This window comes from Nicotiana sylvestris, unplaced genomic scaffold, assembly GCF_000393655.2.
Source record: "Nicotiana sylvestris unplaced genomic scaffold, ASM39365v2 Un00001, whole genome shotgun sequence".
Classification (NCBI taxonomy): domain Eukaryota; kingdom Viridiplantae; phylum Streptophyta; class Magnoliopsida; order Solanales; family Solanaceae; genus Nicotiana; species Nicotiana sylvestris.
Genome location: NW_027184337.1, coordinates 642696 through 665536, shown reverse-complemented (window position 1 = coordinate 665536; position 22841 = coordinate 642696). Strand labels below are relative to the sequence as shown.

General features: G+C 37.0%; 1 protein-coding gene across 1 annotated transcript; it reads right to left on the bottom strand.

Moving 5' to 3' along the window:
- Positions 1 to 9376: 9376 nt before the first annotated feature.
- On the bottom strand, positions 9377 to 10838 carry LOC104242768 (F-box/kelch-repeat protein At3g06240-like). Its single transcript, XM_009797852.2, has one exon. The coding sequence runs from the start codon at positions 10780 to 10782 to the stop codon at positions 9616 to 9618; it is 1167 nt and encodes a 388-aa protein (XP_009796154.1). The 5' UTR covers positions 10783 to 10838; the 3' UTR covers positions 9377 to 9615.
- Positions 10839 to 22841: the final 12003 nt, after the last annotated feature.

Genomic DNA, 22841 nt, shown 5'->3' with positions numbered 1-22841 from the left:
TCAAACGAATGGATGAAAAAATAAGGTGTAGCAATATTCGTGAGTCCAACAAAGTACCAAACAAAGAATTTCAGTATACCCATAGATGTCCAGAAGAACATCTTATCATGCTCAATATATGTTTACAAAGTGAGGCCTAGAGGTTGGCTAAAAGCTGGAGGAAAAAAAGAAAGAACACTCACATTGGCATACTTACAAGGAAAAAGTCGTATAGGCTCCATGACAGAAGGTAGCAAGAGTTACGAGATTGGAAGAATCCCGATCACAGGTTGTGGTGTAAGAAAGAGACCTACAGGTAGGAATACCCTAGACTTTAGACTTGTTCACAGAACAACTGCCTAAATTGAGAGGAGAGTATTAAGGTATTCAAAAGAAATATAAGTTATGAAAATGACAAGAGCATCAGTCAACATTCGAGGACGAATGTTCCAAAGGGGGAATGATGTTACACCCCGTAATATTACGTCGATATTACATCCTACAGTATTATATTGCGATTATGTTATATCTTGCAGTATTTTATTATGAGGATGTTACTCCCTGCAGTATTACATTACGATAATGTTACGCTTCGCAGTATTAAATTACGACGATATTGCACCCTGTAGTATTGTACATTGAATTTGTCGTAAGGTAATTGACATCAGTCCAAGGAAATGATTATTTGAAGGTTATAAGAATTATGCTATTTCAAACAAGTGATGAGTAAATTCATGAAGGTGAGAGGGGAAGCAAGTCAAAGAAAATGAATTTTCGTCCAAGTTTGGCATTTTGTGATAAAATTTGGGCTAAGAGTTAATACCCGATATTTATAGACAAGTACCATATAAGGTACCATATGGCCATGATGGTAAGATGTATAAAGTATATTAAAAGTGAGTAGTATTTTATGTAATGTGAGATAATTCTTGATTATGTGGATAACTGGTTAATTATTAGTTAATGTGGGATTAGCAAATTAATTAAGGAATTAATTAAGTTATTGGATAAGGATGATTAATCTCCTAATGTGGAAACCAAGGTGTCCTGATTTTATAGCCCAAATAAGTGACTCTTAAGTCACATTATAAGGTGGAAAAACATGTAGGAGTCTTTGTCCAACTAAGAAAATAAGTGGGTCCCACACACAAAAGACTAAAGAGATCTTTTTACTTCATTTTCAATCTCTACAATTCAAAGCTAGCTTCAGTAAGATAATGTAACAAATGTAACGTGTGTTCTTCAACAAAAATTCATACGAAACAATTTATCATAATAGCAATGGGATTTTACGATTCTAAGGGAGTACGGTGCAATCTTTCTCAAGAATATCATAAGGATTCTCCCCTACTTCGATCTGTCGTTATGTTATTGTTGCAATTGACATAGGTTAGAAGGATTGTCAAGAAAATTGGCTCAGGTATGTTAAGGCTATCCATTCATTCTTTTGGCATGATCCATACGAAAACACGAAAAATGCAAATGCACAATTTCCATACATGACTCTATTTATAGAATTATTAGAGATGCTTATGTTCTTGATTCCCGATGTATCATATTATTCTACCATATATTCATGGGTCTCAGAAAAATACGTAAGTTGAAAAAAGTTTACTTCATGATATTTTTCAAAGGCATAATAGTCTTATGACACTCCAAAAGATTTATTAAAGTACTTTTCATGCATAGCATTTATGTACATTGATCCATGACCAGATGGAGTTATATATGCGTATATTTGTATGTATATATATATATATATATGGGACATGGGAAAGGTTATGGCATTATATACGCACCACCACTTGATCAGCTGGTATACGTTGATGATTTTGCCTATAGTGGCCGAGATGATATGATGGGACACCCTTAGAGGCTGATGATGTTATGAAACCTGTACCTATACACGACATGACACTCATACGCATATGCATGACACTATAATTATTTCATGATTTACAAAGTTATCCAGACTTACAGGTGGAGTTATTTACTCTATATTTCCTGGATGTCTGTTATGTACCTATTTATGTTCCTTACATACTCCGCACATTATTCGTACTGACGTCCCTTTCTGCCTGGGGATGCTACGTTTCATGCCCGCAAGTCCCAATAGACAGGTTGAGAGCCCTCCAAGTAGGCTATCAGCTTAGCGGAAGATATTGGTTCGCTTTTTTTGCTTCAGAGTTGCTTGTTTGGTTAGTATGAGTTAGATGTGTATTGTTTGGTATTGCGGGAATCTGTCCCGACCTTTATGAAAATTATGTATTCTAAGAGGCTTGTAGACAGATGTCATGTACGTAACCGATCGTTTGACCTTGTCGGCTTATGTTCAGTTTATGTTGGTACTCAGTTGAGTAAGGTACTGGGTTCCCATCGCGGCCCATCGGTTTGGGTTGTGACAGTGAGCTATGGTCCTTCTCTAGAATCAAGTCCCAAAGCCCATCCCGTTGGGCACAAATATCCGGCCCTGCATCCTCAATACCCAGTCGTCACCAATAGTCACATCTATGGCATCATCATGCTAAACTCTGTCCTTAAGGACAAAGGATCACCATACTGGCGCTCTCTGATGCGATCAAATAAGGAAGACCAAAAAATCACACAAGACAATACCCGACTAGGCTCCGAAATATCTAACCTGACAAACCGATTGGCCCAGGACTGAACATCAACTACAAGTGGTCTCTCCCCAACTAGAATATATGCCAAACTCCCCATACTCACTGCCTTCCATGTCAAAGCATCGGGCACCATATTGGCCTTCCCCATATGGTTCAAGATAGTAATATCATAATTTTTTAGCAGCTCCGACCATCTCTGCTGCCTCAAATTGAGATCATTCTGTTTGAACAAGTGCTAGAGGCTACGATGATCAGTAAACACCTCACAAGATACACTATACAAATAATGCCTCCAAATCTTCAACGCATGAACAATGGCAGCCAACTCCAAATCATGAACAGGGTAGTTCTTCTTATGGGGCTTCAACTGACGAGAAATATAAGCAATAACTCTACCCTCCTGCATCAACACACACCCAATACCAACTCTCAAAGCATCACAATACACGGTATACAAACCTGAAGCTAATGGAAAAACTAATACTGTAGTTGTGGTCAACGCAGTCTTGAGCTTCTTAAAGCTCTCCTCACACTCATCCGACCACCTGAATGGAGAACCCTTTTGAGTAAAATTGGTCAAGGGCGATGCGATAGATTAAAATCCCTGAACAAATCGGCGGTAATAGCACGCCAAACCAAGAAACCTGTGAATCTCTGTGGCTGAGGATGGCGTGGGCCAACTCTGAACCGCCTCTATCTTCTTTGGATCAAGCTAAATACCCTCGCTGGACACCACATGCCCTAAGAAAGCGACTGAACTAAGCCAAAACTCACATTTGGAGAACTTTTCATAAAGGTTCTCCTCCCTCAATCTATGCAACACCACTCTTAAATTCTCCGCATGCTCCTCCTGACTACGCGAATACACCAGAATATCATCAATGAAAACTATGACAAACAAGTCGAAATAATGGCGAAACACATTGTTCATCAAATGCATGAATGCTGCTGGGGCATTGGTCAGCCCAAAAGACAACACCAAGAACTCATAATGACCATATCGGGCCCTGAAAGCTGTCTTAAGAATATCCAAGTCCCTTATCATCAATTGGTGATAACATGAACAGAGATCAATCTTAGAGAACACTCTCACTCCCTGAAGATGGTCAAACAAATTATCAATACGAGGTAGGGGATACTTGTTCTTAATTGTTATTTTGTTCGTCTGCATGTAAGCAATGCGCATCCTCATCGTTCCATCCTTCTTCTTCACAAATAGAACAGGCGCACCCCAAGGCGACACACTAGGTCGAATAAAACCCTTATAAAGGAGTTCCTAAAGCTGATCCTTCAACTCCTTCAACTCAGCTGGTGCCATACGATATGGTGGAATAGAAATGGGCTAAGTGTCAGGCACAAAATCAATACCAAAATCAATATTCCTGTCCGGTGGAATGCTCGGCAGGTCTGTAGGAAAAACATCGGGAAAATACCTCACAATAGGAACATAATCAATACTAGGAGTATCTGCACTGACATCCCTCACAAAGGCCTTCAGAAACAAAATCACCCTACCGGGGACAAAAATAGTAGAACCTCGCCACTCAATCCGTGGCACACCCGACATAGCCAACGTCACTGTCTTAGCATGACAGTCCAATATATCACAACACGGAGATAGCCAATCCATGCCCAATATGACATCAAAGTTCACCATATAGTGCAACAATAGATCCACTCGGGTCTCCAGACCCCCAATAGTTACCACACATGACTGGTACACACGGTCCACAATAATAGTATTTCCTACCAGAGTAGATACACAAACTGATAAAGCAAGAGACTCACGGGGTGTATCCAAATAACGGGCAAAGTATGAAGACACATATGAAAAAATGGAACCAGGATCAAATAATACAGAGGTATCTCTGCGGAAGACTGAGACAATACTTGTAATCACAACATCTGAAGCAACATCATCTGATCTAGCTGGGAGTACATAGAAACGAGCCTGACCACCATCTGATCAACCCCCCCCCTGGAGGGCGACCCAAGCTAACTGACCCCCACTCTTAGCTGCATGAGCGGGTGGTGAAGTAACTGGAGCTGGAGTCGAGGGATGACCCCTCTACTGAGACGGACCCTCAAAAAGACGAGGACACTGCCTCCTCATATGCCCAAACTCTCCATAGTCATAACAACTCCCCGACGCTAGAGATGGGGACTAAAGGGAACACCAAGCTCTAAAATGACTAGCAGATGCACCTAGCATAGAAAAGCCCTGAACTAATGGAGCACGGGACGAACTCTGGGGTGGAAGGGAAATGAGTGATGGGTGGCCTTGATGAGAACTGTGAGAACCCTAACCCAATAATGCCCCACGACAACTTGGACGAGCTGACTAAGCATGCCTAAATGGACGACCTCTGCCATGCTGAAACTGACCCATCAAAGGAGTACTACCAAAGCTACCAGATCCTCAAGGCCTCTTGGCCTCCCTCTCCTCTCGCTCCTGGCGATGAACTGACTCAATCTCGCGGGGATGTAAATAACCTCCTTAAAAGTAGCACCTGACACCTTCTCCCTAGTCATGAGAATCCTAAGCTAATATGTGAGGCCATCAACGGACCTCCTATTCCTCTCTCGATCTGTGGGAACTAACCAGACTGCATGACGAGCTAACTTACAGAACCACATCTCATACTGTGTCACAGTCATATCTCCCTGACATAACTGCTCAAACTACCTGCGCAGCTCCTCTCTATGAGATTGTGGCACATACTTCTCCAAAAAGAGAATGGAGAACTATTGCCAGGTAAGGAGCGCTGCACCAACTGGCCTACACCTCTCATAAGCCTCCCACGAAGTAAAGGCAGCTTCAGAAAATTGAAAAGTAGTAAATGCCACACCACTGGTCTCTAGAATACCTGATGTGCAAAGAATCCTCTAACACTTGTCCATGAAACCCTGGGCATCCTCTCCCTCAGTACCCCTGAAAGTTGGAGGCTGAAGTCTACCAAACCTCTCCAATTGATGCTGCTTGTTGTCAGGCATAACTGGTACCACATACTCCTAAGCTAGTGCAACCGGCTGGGCTGGAATCCCTGCACAACCTACTCAAGTGTGCAACCAACGGGAGTCTGACATCCTCCCCCAGTCTGAGAAGTAGTTGTGGCCGTAGTAACTGCGACTGCCTGAGTCAAACCAGTGCACAATGATAGTATTTGAGCTAGAGCCTCCTGAAGCCTGGAATCACAATAGGCACAGCCGGTGCTTGAGCTGGTGCTGCTGGAGCATCGCAACTGGGACCTGATCCTGAACTGGGATGGCTGGTAGATCTACAGGTACTGCCCTTGCTGCTGTGCGGGCTACACAACTGCCCCTACCGCATCCTCAGCCCTTAGTGGCCCCAGCCGGTAGTACTGGTGGTTGTCCATCCTAACCGGTAGCACGTGTCCTCACCATATATGAGAGAATAGAATAACAAATATTTGGTACTAGAATCAACAAATTCGCACGACAAGAATTCAAGAATGAGAAGTTTTCCTAAAAGGTCGGTAGCCTCCCGAGGATAAATACAGACGTCTCTGTATTGATCCGCGAGACTCTACTAAATCGGCTCAAGACTCACGAGACTTATGTAACCTAGGCTCTGATACCAACTTGTCATGACCCTAAATACCCCGGTCGTGATGGTGCCTATAACAATACTAAGCAAGCTAACCTAGACAAGTAACCACAAGGAATTCTTTTTATAAACCATTTTCTAACATGATTAAGTTTCAAATTCTCATAAGAATTACATAAATCAACTGAAATGTGCGTAAAAACAGTACGAAAATATACCAATACAGCCCAACAATTCGGTGTCACAAGTCTAGAGCCTCTATATACAACCAATCTGACTGACTAATACATAATAAGCCCCAAAATATAGAAAACAAAGAATTGAAGGAAGAAAGTAGGGCTGCATACGCCGTGCAGCTACCTTTCAGTCTCTAATAAGCTCCGATAATGCTGGGGGTCCTCACTCTGCCGCATGGGCACCTAAATCTACACACAAGGTGCAGGGAGTAACGTCAGTACGCCAACTCAATAAGTAACTAAAGTAAATAAGGTCTGAGTGTAGTGATGAACAGTTAAAAATCATATATAAGAGTATACAATAGAGTATCAAATCAAACTCAACAGTTTAAAAGCCAATTACTTCGTAAAAACTTCAGTTTCAATTGAAATACTTTGAAATCATTTTCATAGCAGTTTTCAACATAGGCTCGTTATAAAAGAAGAGTGAAAATCAACAAAATATGTCATAAATGTGCCCCTCGGGCAAGGTATCACTCATAAATATAGCCTCTCGGGCAAGCCTCTCAGTCACCCGTGTCTCAGCTCTAGTCACACAGTACCCACACTCCGCAGGTGCGGAAGTGCTTGAGGCAGAATGGTTCTTTTAAAAATCAAGATTTGGCCATCTTCTCTCATATTTTCTTGGTTTGGATGATTCTTGGAGAGTTTCAAGAGGGGATTTTCATCATCAACGATAAGGTAAGCTAATCACACCTATCTTGAGTTAAATATATCGATTATGTACGGATTTGAGTATGAAATTTGTAGAAACATAAGGTTTGAGGAAAAACCTAGAAAATTCTTATTCTTGGATTTTGACCACGGTTTTGGGTATGAAATTAAGAGAAAAACATGTATTTGAGTTGGTAAAGCTATGGGTAGAATTTATCTTCGAGAAATTTCGGAATTCGGGCACGTGGACCCAAGGGCAATTTTGTAAACTTTTCGATTGGGGTTGGGAATTATTATAAATTAGATTGTAATGAAATTGACCATATATTAATGGATTTGCATAATTATTGGGTAGTTTTAGAGCATTGTGCATCGATTGAGTCTTCGGAAGAGCATAGAATGCCGGTTATGAATCTTCAGAGCGAGGTGAGTCTCCTTTCTAACCTTGTAAAAGGGGAATTGTCCCCATAAGTGATATAATTGGTTATGTGCTTCTATTTGTGGGGGCTACATACACATGAGGTGACTAGAGTCTGTGCGTAGCTACTATTATGTTTAAGTCCGAGTAGTCTAGGACCCAAAATCATGCTATACATGGTCTATTTGTAATCTTATTGACAGCTTGAATTGCTTAAATCATATCGAATTAGTAAATGAATTTCTAAAAAGATTTAAACTTCATTTTCTTAAATTGTTAAAAGAGAAATGGCTTTTTTGGATAATTGTTCCATGTTGACTTCTTGATTGACTGTCTGTGTGTGTTTATTTTTTAAACAGGTCAAACGCCTCGGTAGATTAAATAGATGCATCTATGGTTCGTGTAGTTCGACCCTCGGCAGTGCACAGTTTAATTATTATTGGATCGGGTCGTACGACTTCGGCATGATATGCACATGCTTGTATTGCTTGCCTGAGAATGTTATGTGATAATATTTTCCTTCCCTGTCCAGACATAGTTGATAAGACTAATGAAAAGTAAACCTTGGAAATCCTTTATTGTTTGAGAAGGGGTTTACCTGCTTTCCGGTTTTATGAGTTACAATAACTATATAAATCTATGATTTTCTCACACTTTCACTATATTATTATTGGACCACTAGCAAGTGTCGAAGTTGACCTCTCGTCTCTACTTCTTCGAGATTAGACGGGATACTTGTTGAGTACACATTGTTTTCGTACTCATACTACACTTGATATGCATTTTCTAGTGGCCTAGTGGGTGTAGCAGCATGGTTGATATGGAGACTTAGGTGAGCTGCACTTTCCGAGGTGACCCGTAGCTGGCAGAGTCTCTTTCAGATTATTGTATTTACTTTTTGTCCAATTTGTATTCCAGACGGTTGTTGTATTACATTGATTCCTATAGATAGCTCATGCACTTGTGACACCGGGTTCTGGGATGGTTACAGGATTGTTCAATATTAGGTTGGTTAAAATTTCATGGTTATTTCTGTAAATTTCATTATTTATTATTTAATGTATAAAAACGATTTCAATAAATACCAAAATTGGAATTTGATTAAGTATTTTGGTTAGCTTGCCTGATAGCGGTGTCCGGCGCCATCACGACCCTTAGTGATTTTTGGGTCGTGACACCAACCAACCCGATAACACATAATACACCTGAACAAAACAATAGGAAGCAGAAATAGGGGAAATGGAGCGGTAACTCATGACACGACCGGCTGGGTCTTTACAATTTACTTCATCGAAAAGCGAGGTGTTCCCCGGGCTCGGTTTCACCCGTATATAACCGAATCTACCGCATAAATAAATGTATCAATATTCTAATCATGCATTGCCGTAACTACAATCGTATACCGAAAAGCGACTTAAAAACGTGTTGAGATCTTTGGGGTATTCATTAGGGTTGGGCGTTTGGGCAGTTCAGATTAAATATAGAATTTCGGTTTGGATTTTCGGTTTTTGGATTGAAGAAATAACAATCCAAATCCAATCCAAATAAGCTCGGATTAGACCGGATTTTTTAAGTTCGGTTTCGAATTAATCGGGTTGGATATTTTGGATTTTTGGTTTTGAGCTTATAAGTTGACATGTTTCTTCTTTTTAAAAAAATTAATATCCAAATGAAGTACACATATTAAATTGCCTGAAAAGTTACTCATTCTCTCCGCAATCATCCAAATAAAGTATTCAAGTAATGAAATTACTATTAAGAAAATGCAACAGAGACATTAATACGGCTTATAAGAAGCAGTAATAGTAAAACCATGTCCAAATAGAATGTATTCTAACAGTATCTTAGTAATTAATATTACATCTATGAAATAATATCTAATGGATAGGGTATTTAACTTATTATTATTGACATATAGATAACATACGAAATATAAAGTATAAAATTTTCGGATTTTCGGATATCCAAAAATCCAAAGTACCAAATCCAACATCCAATCCGAAATTCAAATTATTTAAAAATTAAATCCAAAATCCAATCCGTAATCCGAAAATCCAACCAAAAATTTAAAAGATTCGGATTTCGATTTGGATTTTGGGTTTGCCCAAACTATGCCCACCCCTAGTATTCATTAAGTTAAGATGAACTAGACCTGCGTACTCTTTTTGGAATTGAAATCAAACTTTCCTTGTAAACTATAATGCGCAAACTTTGAGGATACCCTTGTAAGTTGAACTCCTTGGCTTCATTGGAAATAAGATCATAGGAAATAAGAAGTCCACCTTTGTTTTGAAGAAACAATAAGTGATTCTTCCAAATTGTTAGTGGGGATTTGAATGGAGGAGGTCTAATCATGTATTTCTTAGTCCATGAATCGCGTACACCGTAGTCCATCATTATCCATACATCCATTGAATCTTGTGTTAGATCAATCTCGGCATATGAATCGGGGTAACAAATTAATGTTAGGGACTCATTCAAGATTACAAGGGTATAATACTTCCCATCGTAGTCATTGAAAGAATCAGGCATTATCATGGTGCGAAATATCTCAGTACTCATGTCAAAACAAAGAATTACCATTGCGTCATCTATATTTGCATACCAATGAAAGGCTCCTTTATGAAAGATCTCGAAATGTGGCAACCAATGAACTTTAGGAAACTGTTGACCCACACGGAATTCTCTCCAAGAATCAGTGTGCAAATCATAAACCTCAACTTTTTGATCTATCACATCCGGAGACCAATCAGCATCCTTAAAAACTTCTAAAATCCTAATCACTTTGTAGTCATTCCCGATCCAATCAAAACCAAACCCAACACCACCCATAATGGAGAGATTCAAACCCTCTGCGCAAACAAAAGGGCTAGATGGGAGTGGCATGTAATTTCTAGTAGCTGGATTTAATAAGATAATAACTTCAAAATCCGTCAAAACAAGTAAACCATTGCAAGGGCCGACTAGTTCATTATACGCATAGTAATAACTGAAGGTCAGATATGGCGGATCTAGATCTGGAAAGATGGAGTTAAGATCATCGTCATTATCACTGTAAATAATAGATATGACATTTTTTAATCCGCGAGGTTCTACTTTGATGGAGCGACTGAAAAGAATGAATTCGTTTTTTCTTGTTGTAGGGCGATTGAGATGAAGATTGATAAATGTTGAGGATTGTACGAGAGTATACCAAGTTCTGGAGATGCATTTAAATCGTATAAGAGATTTCACTGTGAACTTCAAAAGTATATAAATTACCACATCTTCAGGCAATTTTTTCATAATTCCATCTACCATCATTAATCGCTACAATGCAATGGCGAATGATGTTTCTTTGTCCACAAAAAGCTTTAACAGCTCAGTAACATCATCCTATGAATTGGATGCAAATGCTTATTCCTCGCATATTTAACTCCCTAACAAATTAGTTTCCAAACTTGCCATTGTGATTTGAGTGTTTTACGGTGCAGCATTTTTCGTTTAGATAGAGTTATTTTATAGCTTGTTTGGATAATTGACTCATTATTCTTTAATGTATGACATAGTAGATTCTATTTTGAAAATAATATTGGGGTAAATTCGTTTGCCTCACGTAATCAAAGCAAAATTACTTGTATGTGTCAGATGCATTCATATATGCTCCTAACTTTTAAGCAGAAAATGAATAATTGCATGAACTTCTTGCTCATTAGACAATTTATGACCCTAATTTGACAACCGTAGTCCTGCCATACTTAGTTTCAATAATATCCCACAAATATTTGATAATCTTGTGAGTAGAAATCCATGTGACACCTTTACTACTCAGCTACGTAATATGATCCATGATATTATAACAATCCAAAATAATACTGTTCTTCTGGCACATATTACAATTCAATATTTTAATATTTTTTTATTGTTATCGTTGAGATTTTCAATATATATATATTATTTTACAATATTAATTATAAATATATGATAACTAATTAATGTATATTCACGAAAAATATATATCTTAAATAACAAATATAATATTATTCGTACTTATAAAAGTTTATAGGCATATATTTTATCATATTAACTTTTAAATTTTGATAATTACTTCATTTACAATTTAAGTTAAATGTGTAATTACAGTTATAAAAATCAAACAGTAAACTTGTTATTACACTATGACAAACAAAGAGGTTGTCGCAATTATACAACTGTGTAATTACTAGGCTACGTAATCACTACCCTAGTAATTATACCAATTCTAATTACCTGGTGACTTTCTAAACAGACCTTAAAAGCATGCAAGTTTAGTATTTTGCAAAACACTTAAATGTAACTTAAGCAAATTGACAAGGCTAACAAATTAAACACAAATATAAATCCTAGATTCGAAAGTTCACTACCTTCATAATTATCGTCTAAGGATAAATTTTAAATGTAAGTTAACTAAATTGTTAAGACCCGGATTTTCCGCCGTCGGGAGTCGTGATGACGCCTACTAATGTGAGCGAAGAAAGCCGACTGTTTTGAATAATTTACCTTTTTTCCCATTTTAATCCTTTACAAGAAATTATGAGCAATAACTTAAAGACATCAAAATTTATAACAAGCGGAAGAAAAATAATAAAACTACTAAGTATAACCAATACAACTGTTTCAACAAGACTACTTAGAACTGGAGTCACAGTTTCACAGACAGTCTAAGAGTTCTACAAATAAAAGTCTAAAATAAATAAATACTACACTGTCTTTGGAAATACATGAAAGAAATAGGAATAATAGATAGAAGGAGACGCCAAGGCCTGCGGACGCCTGCAGGGCTACCTCGGGTCGCCTGATGAACAAGAAACAGCAATCTCACTGCGGTCCGGAGTCAACAACACTGTGGTCTGCACAAAAGAGTGCAGAGTATAGTATCAGCACAACCGACCCCATGTGCTGGTAAGTGCCTAGCCTAACCTCGGCGAAGTAATGACGAGGCTAGGACCAGACTACCAAATAAACCTATGCAATTTAACTATATACATCGGAAAGAAGAACATTAATATACAATCAAGTATGGGAGGGAGAAACATGTTGCGGTGAAACATCAAATAATAACAGAAGAACAACAAATAAATATGAGGATCATCACAGTTCAATTGAAAATAGGAAGGGGCAATCATGATGTGTGGTACAACAAGTATCAACAGGAAACCAACAATTAAGTGTAGAGAAATCGTAACTCATTTATTAATAAAAATCCAAAAAACAAAGACAAGTGCACGACATCACCCTTCGTGCTTTAACTCTCTCTCACCAAAATAATACACACCATCACCCTTCATGCTTTAACACTCTCTTACTAAAATAATACACGACATCACCCTTCGTGTTTTACACTCTTCCTTACCTAAGCGACAAATCACAAGGCAAATAGGGTAAGGGAATCTATAACATCGAAATAAAATCAAGTAACAATAGAAAATCAGTAAGTAAACGTAATGGACAACATAACTCAATTATAAGCAAGAGTCAGAAAAATCAAGGACAAATGAACGACATCACCCTTCATGCTTTTACTCTCGTCCTCACCATAGAATCAACATAAATTACATGGCATCACACTTCATGCTTTTACTCTCGTCCTCACCATAGAATCAACATAAATTACACGGCATCACCCTTCGTGCTTTTACTCTCATCCTCACCATAAAATCAATATAATAGGCACAAAATAGTACATCGTGCGGCACAGCATCACCCTTCGTGCTTTAGACTCTTCCTCACAAAATCATACACGGCATCACCCTTTATGATTTAACACTCTTCCTCACCCAAACAACAATCACAAGAAATAAGGGCAAGGAAATAAATGAAATCACAATAAAATCCCGGCAAGGGAACAATAGTACAACAATCAAATCACGGCAAGGGACATAACATTAAAGCAACAACATCCCGGCAAGGGAGACAATATCATTATCCTCTCTTTTCTTTCTTTTTTATCACATTTACTTCACAACTAAATTCACAACTTGAGCCAATACTCTATATGTTCAACAATTCAACTCTTAACTCGAGTCAATGCTCTACAATGTTCAACAATTAAATTCTCCACTTGAGCCAATACTATACCATGTTCAACAATTAAATTCTCAACTTGAGTCAATGCTCTTACCAACAACAACAACAACCCAGTATAGTCCCACAAGTGGGGTATGGGGAGGGTAATATGTACGCAGACCTTACCCTTACCCCGAGGGGCAGAGAGGTTGTTTCCAGGAGACCCTCGGCTGAACACAACGACAAGAGACGATATATTAGTACTATCAATAGACTCATAATAGAATAACATAAAATAACATAACATACCAAAAAATAAAAATAACATCAATATAAGAAATATACGAAGTACGAAAAAGATGGAAGATATAATAATATCCAGCAGATAAAGCCCTGCCTCAGTAGCTGACCAGTAGCATCTTAAGACTAACTTCTAACTGGCAAGTCTCACTCTAGTGTGTTGTAAAAATACTCACAACATTCCCCTAGACTACAACCTTAATGCTAGACCTCCACAATTCCCTGTCAAGGGCGATGTCCTCAGCAATCCTAAGCCGCATCATGTCCTGCCTGATCACCTCTCCCCAATACTTCTTAGGTCTCCCTCTACCTCTCCTCTTGCCCACCACAGCCAGTCGTTCACACCTCCTCACTGGTGCCTCAGTTCTCCTCCTCTGAATGTGCCCGAACCATCTGAGTCTTGCTTCCCGCATCTTGTCCTCCATAGGGACCACGCCCACCTGTTCTTACCATGTTCAACAATTAAATTCTCAACTTGAGCCAACGCTCTTACCATGTTCAACAATTAAATTCTCAACTTGAGCCAACGCTCTTACCATGTTCAATTAACAATAATACTTCAACACGTCATCTTCATCAATAGGAATCATCATATAGAGCATGAACAATACGAAATGAAGTCACATAAATCATGGTATAAGACTCACAGGCATGCTTGACACCAACGCATAGATACTTGTCACCATGCATATACGTCGTACTTAACAATTAGCACATAGCATATAAGACTCAACTCCTAATCTCTCAAGCTAAGGTTAGTTCAAACACTTACTTCGATTCCACGAACACAATTCAAGTCTCTACTATCACTTTACCTCTTGATTCCACCACCAATTCGCTCGTATCTAGCCACAAATTACTTAATTACATCAATAAATGCTAAATGAATAAATTTCAATGTATGAAAATAAGTTTTCCAAAGTCTTTGCCCAAAAAGTCAAAAATCGCCCCCCGGGCCCACATGGTCAAAACCCGATTACCCATTCCCACACGAACCCAAATATATATATTTTTTTTAAATCGGACCTCAAATCGAGGTCCAAATCCCCAATTTTTGAAAAACCTCGGTTCTACCCAAAACATCCAATTTCCCCCATGAAAATCATTGATTTTGAGTTGAAATCATGTGAAAAGATGTTAATGATTGAAGAAAACGGGTTAAAATTGATTTACAATCGATTTGGGAGAAGAGTTATCTTTGAAAAAATCATCCAAGAGTATTTTGGTTTTGAAAGAGTGTGAAAAATTGGAGATTTTCGGCTAAGTTATAAAATTGTAGGTTGCTGGTATGGGAATTGCGAACCCTGACTTCTGTTAAGTTCGCATTTGCAAATGCAGTGTCGCATTTGCGAAGTCACATTTGCGACTGAAGTGTCGCATTTGCGACCAAGGGGGGATTCCAAGCAGTTGTAGCATTTGCGACACAAGTATCGCATTTGCGATATGCGAAGCCTGCAAGCCTGTAGCATACCAGCAATTCCCTAAGTTAAAATTTCACTATGTGGCCTATCCAAAACTCACTCGAGCCCTCGGGGCTCCAAACCAAACATGCACACCAACCTAAAAATATCATATGGACTTGCTCGTGCATTCAAATCACTAAAGTAACATCAACAGCTGTGAATTTAACACCAAAATCATGAAATTTCTCAAGAACTTCAAATTTTTTGTTTTTCTCAAATATGATCCGATTCACGTCGTTTCAATCCCGTTTCTTACCAAATTTCACAGACTTATCTTAAATCACATATAAGACCTGTACCGGATGCCGGAACCAAAATACGAGTCTGATACCATCGAGTCTTAATTACAATTCATTTCCAAATCTCATAAATAATTTCAGAAAATAATTTTCTTTAAAAATTCATTTCTCGGGCATGGGACCTTGGAATCCGATTCTGGGCATACGCCCAAGTCCCATATTTTTCTATGGTCCCTCCAGGACCGTCAAATCACGGGTTCGGGTCCAGATTTGTTTACCCAAAATGTTGACCGAAATCAATTTAATTCATTTTAAAGTCAAAATTTATTATTTTACACAAATTTTGCCATATTGGCTTTCCAGCTATGCGCCCGGACTACGCACGCGAATCGAGATGAGGCAAAAAGAGGTTTTTAAGGTCTCGGACCGCAAAATTCACTTTTAAAACAAGTGACACAAATCAACTCAAGCCAAGTCTCCAAATAAAACTATCCCACAAAATATTTTTATTTTTGAATAAAAATATGGTGTGTGCGTGTATGTGTGTTTATATATATATATATATATATATATATATATATATATAACATACACGCACACAAGAATAATAAATCAGAAATTATTCTAGATTTATATCTAATTAAAAAGAATTTTTTAATTAGATATGAAGTAAAATGATTTTCATATAATTCCAAGAACAAATTAAGGAAAAATAATAATAGTTATACCTAATTTCACTTAGAAATAGGATATTAATTTTTCATAAATATCTATATAGAGTGAGTCACATAAACATATTCTCTAGAACATGTAATAATTTTTTGTATTTTTTATTTTCCAAAAATACCACATAAAAAATTAATAAGGAATTAATATTTTCAAAAAGGTATTAAATATGGAAAAAAATATTTTCCAATGTCCAAAAATTAAACAAAAAATTTAAGGAAAAATAATTAATTTTTAGAAAAATCACCAAAGAAAAGAACATCGAAAATAGAGACCTGGGGGAACCACAATCGCTCAAAAACCCTCACAAGTGTGTGGGAATGTGTCAAATCTGGGTAACCAGTCATTTTTTCCCAATTTACGAGCTACACAGTTTTTGAAAACGATTTTTACTATGATCCAGATTAAAATTATCTCTACTTTTGACTATTTTAATTCAATTAAAACACATACTTTTACTCCAAATGAGTTTTAGGATTGACCTCAAGCGCCTATTGCTCAGGAAATTATCAAAGTAGTGGAGTTTTTGGGATGACCAGTTTATTCTAGATTTTGGCCAAAAATCGTATTCTTCGGCTAAAATTACTCGTTTAAAACATTGATTAAAGTCTTAAACATATTCTAAGACTTATTTGCGTAACTAATTTAAAGAAAAACATTCAAAAATTGATCGATATGATCAAAAGTTGATTAGTTTTTTTTTAGCAAACCCTAATGGATTTTCTTTAAAATCCAACCTAAGTTTTCCATCTTAATCACATGTGATTATATAGTTTTTCTCAAAAACATATGGGTAACAGATTACCTAGTATGATTTGCACAAAATTTACATATAACATAGAGAATTGAAACTTGTTTAAAACATATAAAATCCTATAATTTAAAACTTGTTCTATATATCGTTGGAAAGCTCGCAATGAACTTTGTTAGAATTCCCAAGGTTTCACGCATAAAAAGATAGTTTCGAGCATAAAATAATGCAAGCAAGATACGGGTTTAACATATAAAAAAAATCTAAAATTCATACACTGGAAAGAATAATTTACATGACCAGAAAACAAGCTCGTGGCTCTGATACCAATGTAATAAAATGAGTAAGGAGACTTACAATTCTCTCTTTAGCGACAGTGGATTGTCTACAAAAACCAACTCGAATTACAAGTCATTGAAAATCCTCAAATAGTGGACGAACTTCCTATTACAGATACATTGGAAAAAATTGCAAATTATTCTTTTAGCAGAAAACTAAATCCATTGATAATCGATTCTCAACCTAATATACATACGGATATCATCAGTCCAACCGATTTTTCTATTGCAAAATGATTACAATATTTTTTTTGGTAGTTATATATTATTTTTGGTAGTGATAGTTTTGGTGAATTTGCGTCAAACAAATTATCAACCTCTAAATGAAAACAAATCTGAAATTTAAGCTACAAAATGGCTTTTACTGATGTTTAACCTCAAAAATAGATAACAATTAAATTTATGTATGGCTTTAAGATTATGTGGATTAATTCAATATAAATGATAAACTACATTACATTAAACAAATAAAGGACATAATACAAACCAATTAAGGGGAGTGATCCTGGACTCAGTAACAACTTCAATGAAATACTCGCATTCGATCCCGGGCTCACAATATTGAAGAACAGATGAACAAAAATAAGAACTCTGAATAATAGAGAAAATAAGAGTGTATTGCCTTGATATGCGAGTTACAACATCTCTAATGAATAATTAGACTCTTTTTTATATAGTAGTTTTACCCTACGTACAATTCCTTGAAAGGTAAAAGTCTTTTGTTTTACTAATCACTGATTTTTAATCGATATGTGTTGAGATTCACGTCGTAGCCCGATTGGGCACATATATCAAGATCCTTTGTCACTCGTGCTTGATTATCTACTAATGCTCTCCAAAGTTTTAAGATTCGAATCGGACATGGGAGACGTGGCCCTGATTCTTTCGAACTGTGACTCGGGGTGCTCCTTGCCCCGATTCCATTTCCTTACAGTCATATCTCTCTTCTGTTTACTTCGAAAAGCGAGACGTTCCCTGGGATCGGTTTCAACCATATACAAATAAATCTACCGCATAAATAAATGTGTCGATATTCTAAGCATGCATTGCCGTAACTACAATCATATACCGAGAAAGCGACTTAAAAAAGTGTTAAGATCTTTGGGGTATTGTTGATACCCAATTTTTCCCTATGAATTTTTATGCTCAAAATACTTTAAAAATAGCATGTATATACATATACAAGCATCCCCAAAGGCTTTGGTATTTTTCCCAAATTTATAAAGATTTTTAAAACCAATTTATGGCGTATTTTGCACTATAAAATCCAATAATTATTCCCAAAACTTGTCATTTTGGTGAATAATTTATTTTATTCTAACATTTACACAAAAAAGTAATTTACATTATTTTTACATAATTGTAAAAGTCCATTTGGTATTTTAAGCTAAAATTGCATAAAATTGCAATGTTAGCCTATTTCTCGATTTAATAGCATTTTTAATCATAAAATTATTTCTAATATTTTTGAATTAATGCTTATGCATTGTTTATTAACTAAGTATTTTTAATTTTATTTTTTAACACCATTTACTATTTTTATAAATTCAAAATGGTGAAAATTCACTATTTAAATTGTAGCATCTTTACTTTCAATTATAGCCTAAATTAAACCCAAATCCCAGACCAAATTGAACCCAAATATATGACCCAATTTCAATAATTACCCGACCCAGACCATATTAAATAAACCCGCCCAGATCCTTTCTTTAATCGTGGCCGTTGATTATTCTAATCAACGACCCTCATCCGCCTTGCCTTAATTAAACCTACAAGCCCCCTAACCCTAATCATTTCTCTTCAGCAGCCGCCCTTGTATCCCCTTCGTCTCTCAAACGCTCCCAAGCCCCTCCGAAACCCTAGCCTATTTCACCGGTCTCCGACCTTATTCCACCGGAAATCATGGCCTCTCAGACCCTGAGCAGCCTGTACCTACCACCACATACCCCTATGCTCCTTTTGCTCGAGGTTTCAGAATCCGAATTTGAATACCCCGGCTCAGAATCTTTCCGATTCATAATCTATGGCCTTTTCCGGCTCATATCCAGCGAGTCCTAGCCCTGTGAGTCCATCTCCGACTCAGGACCAGTCCGTTCCAAGCCTTTCTCACTTTCTGGGGTTTTCTCTGAAACCCTAAGCCCTCGAGGTTTTCTTTGTTTCTCTCTAAGATCTACTTCAGATCCGTGTTATTTTCTAAGATTTTAAAGTATTTTCCACATCTTTTCGATTTTTGGCTTTCAAAACTGTTCATCTTCTTAAAACTTAGGGTTTCCGTGATCTTTTACTTGTTTTACTACTATTTTTTATATTTTTACTTTGCTAAGTGTTTTTACTATGGTTTTCTATGTATTTTCTTTACTGTATTTTCCTAGGGTTTCTAAGGATTTCTTTTACTGTGTTTGCTTCCATGAACTGTCTGTGTTCTTTGGGCTTTCCTGAGTTTATTTTGACTAATCTTCTATGCTTCGTCTTTGCATGTGAGTTGTGAGTAGAAACCCTAAAATTTGGGGGGGTTTCCAACCATCTGTGCACGATTGTTTGATTCTTGTGCTGCTTCTTATCTGATTACAAAACCCTAAACTCGTCTCATGTTTCTGATTCTTGCTAAGCTTTGCACGACCTCTTGATTTTCGCATGTCTATGTTTTTCTATTTGATTACATGACTGCACTGTTCGTTTAATTCTAGCCTCGCATGTTTAAATATATACACTCTTTATAATCAGACCTTTTCCTCTCTAAACAACCCTAATTTTTGGGATTGATTTCTATATGAATTTATTTGATTTTCTCCCTGTTTGATTTGGACCTGTTTTCTGACTTAATTCATTATTTTCGAATCTTTGATTCCTGATTGACTATGTGATTGATTGATTTTACCCTTACCTTATTTATCTAACCGTGTATTTTTAAAAGGTTTCTCCTATGTATTTACCCTTTATTGCACCATGTGTTACTGATTTTCTTTCCTTAAATACAACTCTTCCCTCTCCTATTCAAATTCGAATTCCTTAATTAAAGGAATTCCCCTCTTCTAATTGATTCTGATTGGTATTGAATTATATTTTGCCTTACTTGTGAGCACGTGATTTTTGCCTCATACGAATTACTCCAAAATAACTTCCGAAATTAGGTCTTTTCTTTAATTATGTGTTATTTTTAGGAAATATTGTACGGTTTTCCTGTTTGTTTGCATATGTATGTGTGCATGTGTAATTTTATTAATGCATTTAAAAATACAAAAAATAATATAATGTAATATGTGTTGCATGTGCATTTAGGATTTAGTTTTACAATTTAAGAATTAACAAGTTTGTTTTACAAAAAAGGAAAATCACAAAAAATATGTAATTGTTGTAATTTTGTCATTTAAATGTGCCCTTGTGTGATTTCATTTTCTTTGTTTTGTGTGTTAATTATTGTAAGTATTAATTAATATTTGTAGTTGTATTTAGATTTTACAATTAGTTAGGAATTATATTTAAATCAGAAAATTAAAGAAGAAAAGGAAAAGAGTTCAAAAAGTAAAGAAAGATTCAGACTGGGCCTGTTTTAGGCCCAAGAATTGCACTTCCTACCCAGCCCAGATCTGTCAACCCAAAAGCCATCAAACGACGTAGTATAGGGCAAGAGCTACGTCGTTTTGATGGTGCCCGTCTAGGTAATCTCAAGACAACCAAACGACGTCATATTGGCATTTTCCATCTGGACCGTTGATCAAATAGATCCAACGGTCTAGTTTAGTTCTTTCATTAAACCAAATGACGTCGCATGATTGTATTTAATCGGGACCGTTCATTGATTTTTGATCTGATGGTTCCAGGCCTTTCCCCATGACCCGACCCACCTACATCTGAGACCGACCCAATCCCCACTAAATCAAAACGACACCATTTAGTTAAATGAATTGATCCAGGCCGTAGATCTCACCTAATCTAACGGACGAGAGCAGACCACCCCTCCCCTATATAAACCAAATCCTTATTCCACCCCCCCAAAGCCATACCCCCCCTTTTCCACATTCGTCTCTGATCTTCAGAGACCAAACATACCCCCACCGTCAACCACCCACCGGAAATCGCCTCACGGCGGTTCCGGTGGTCCAAATGACCCCATCTCTACACCATAGAATCCTCTCGACCTCCCCATTCCAAATATGTAACATATATCCCTCAAATCAGGCCCCAACGTCTCGAATCTTCGATCAAAGCTTGGCCTGAAAACCCAACCTTTTCCGATGGCTTCCAAATCACTACCATAGCTTCTCTTGACCATCCTCGTCATGAATCTGGTAGTAGTTTAGGTCGAATCTTCCTGGAACTGCTCGAATCTTCATTTGAAGATTCGAGCCGAACATAAACTCACCCGGATCCGTCTCAAATTCATACCAAATGACCCCCCAGGCTTCCCTCACCCCTAAGTCATCATTGGTTTCCTTCGAATCTGCCCAAAAATGTTCGAACCCCAAATCCGAAGAAAAACGAAACCCTAAAAATCCAAACCATGGAATCTGTCCAAATTAAATGAAGGATTGGGGTCTAATAGACCCTAATCGAGGTATTCTCAATTGAGAATACTTCGATTAAAGTCTGTTCGACCTCAAAGTGTCCGAATCTTAGTTCAAGCTTGTGTCCGTATAAATTCTGAAGGTTTGAGGTATTTTCCTTTTTCTTTTATTCTGTATTTATGATTTTATTTATCTGTGTATTTGTTTAGTTTAGTTTTATTGATTTCCCCTGTTGTTTCAGTTCATCCTCTCATCTCAATAGACCTTTTATTTGGTCCAAATCTGTTATTTGTTTATGATTACTGTAATTCTTATGTGTGTGATCGATTAATAAATTGCGTCGATTAGTTAGTTTCCCTTTAATTCTTGATTCTGGCAATAACACTGAAATTATTTGAATTGCCTATTTTCGTTGTTTGCTGATCAATGTCAGTTGTTATACGTAATCGTTTAATTAAGCTTCATTGATTAGTTCGTTTGTATAGAATGAATCATTCAACATTCTGTTTGGTTTTAGTTCTGATTGTTATTTATCCGATTAGTTGAAATTCTATAAATATTGTCCTAAAATCGGAAATCTTTGTATTTTCTGCTTTAAGAGTTTAGGAATTGGTTGTTAGCTGTTAGGCAGATTAGTAGATAATTGTTCAGTTTAAGCAGTTTGGTTTAGGGCAGTAATAGTAAGGGAATTTCAGGGGTGATTTAGGGAATAAAACAGTAAGTGTGATACTTTATTCTATTTATATTCGAATTGTCATTAAGTATAGTAAGTGTGATACTTTGCAATAATTCTATTTATTTCGGAATCTCATTAAGTATAGTTATATTCGAATTGTCGAGATAGGGGACTTGGTAGAAAGTTGACTATTCTTTAAACTTTGTATTTAGACCATGTTAACTAAGCGCTTGGTAATATGGAAATATCGAGGAACCACGCTAGTAAACTTCGCCAAGCCTGATATTGTTTAATTCTAGTTGATATAAGTATTCTCGTTTACACAAAATATGGTCTAATA

Coding starts and splice junctions, on each gene's coding strand:
- LOC104242768 (XM_009797852.2), bottom strand. CDS start 10,782: ATGATGGTAGATGGAATTATGAAAAAATTGCCTGAAGATGTGGTAATT.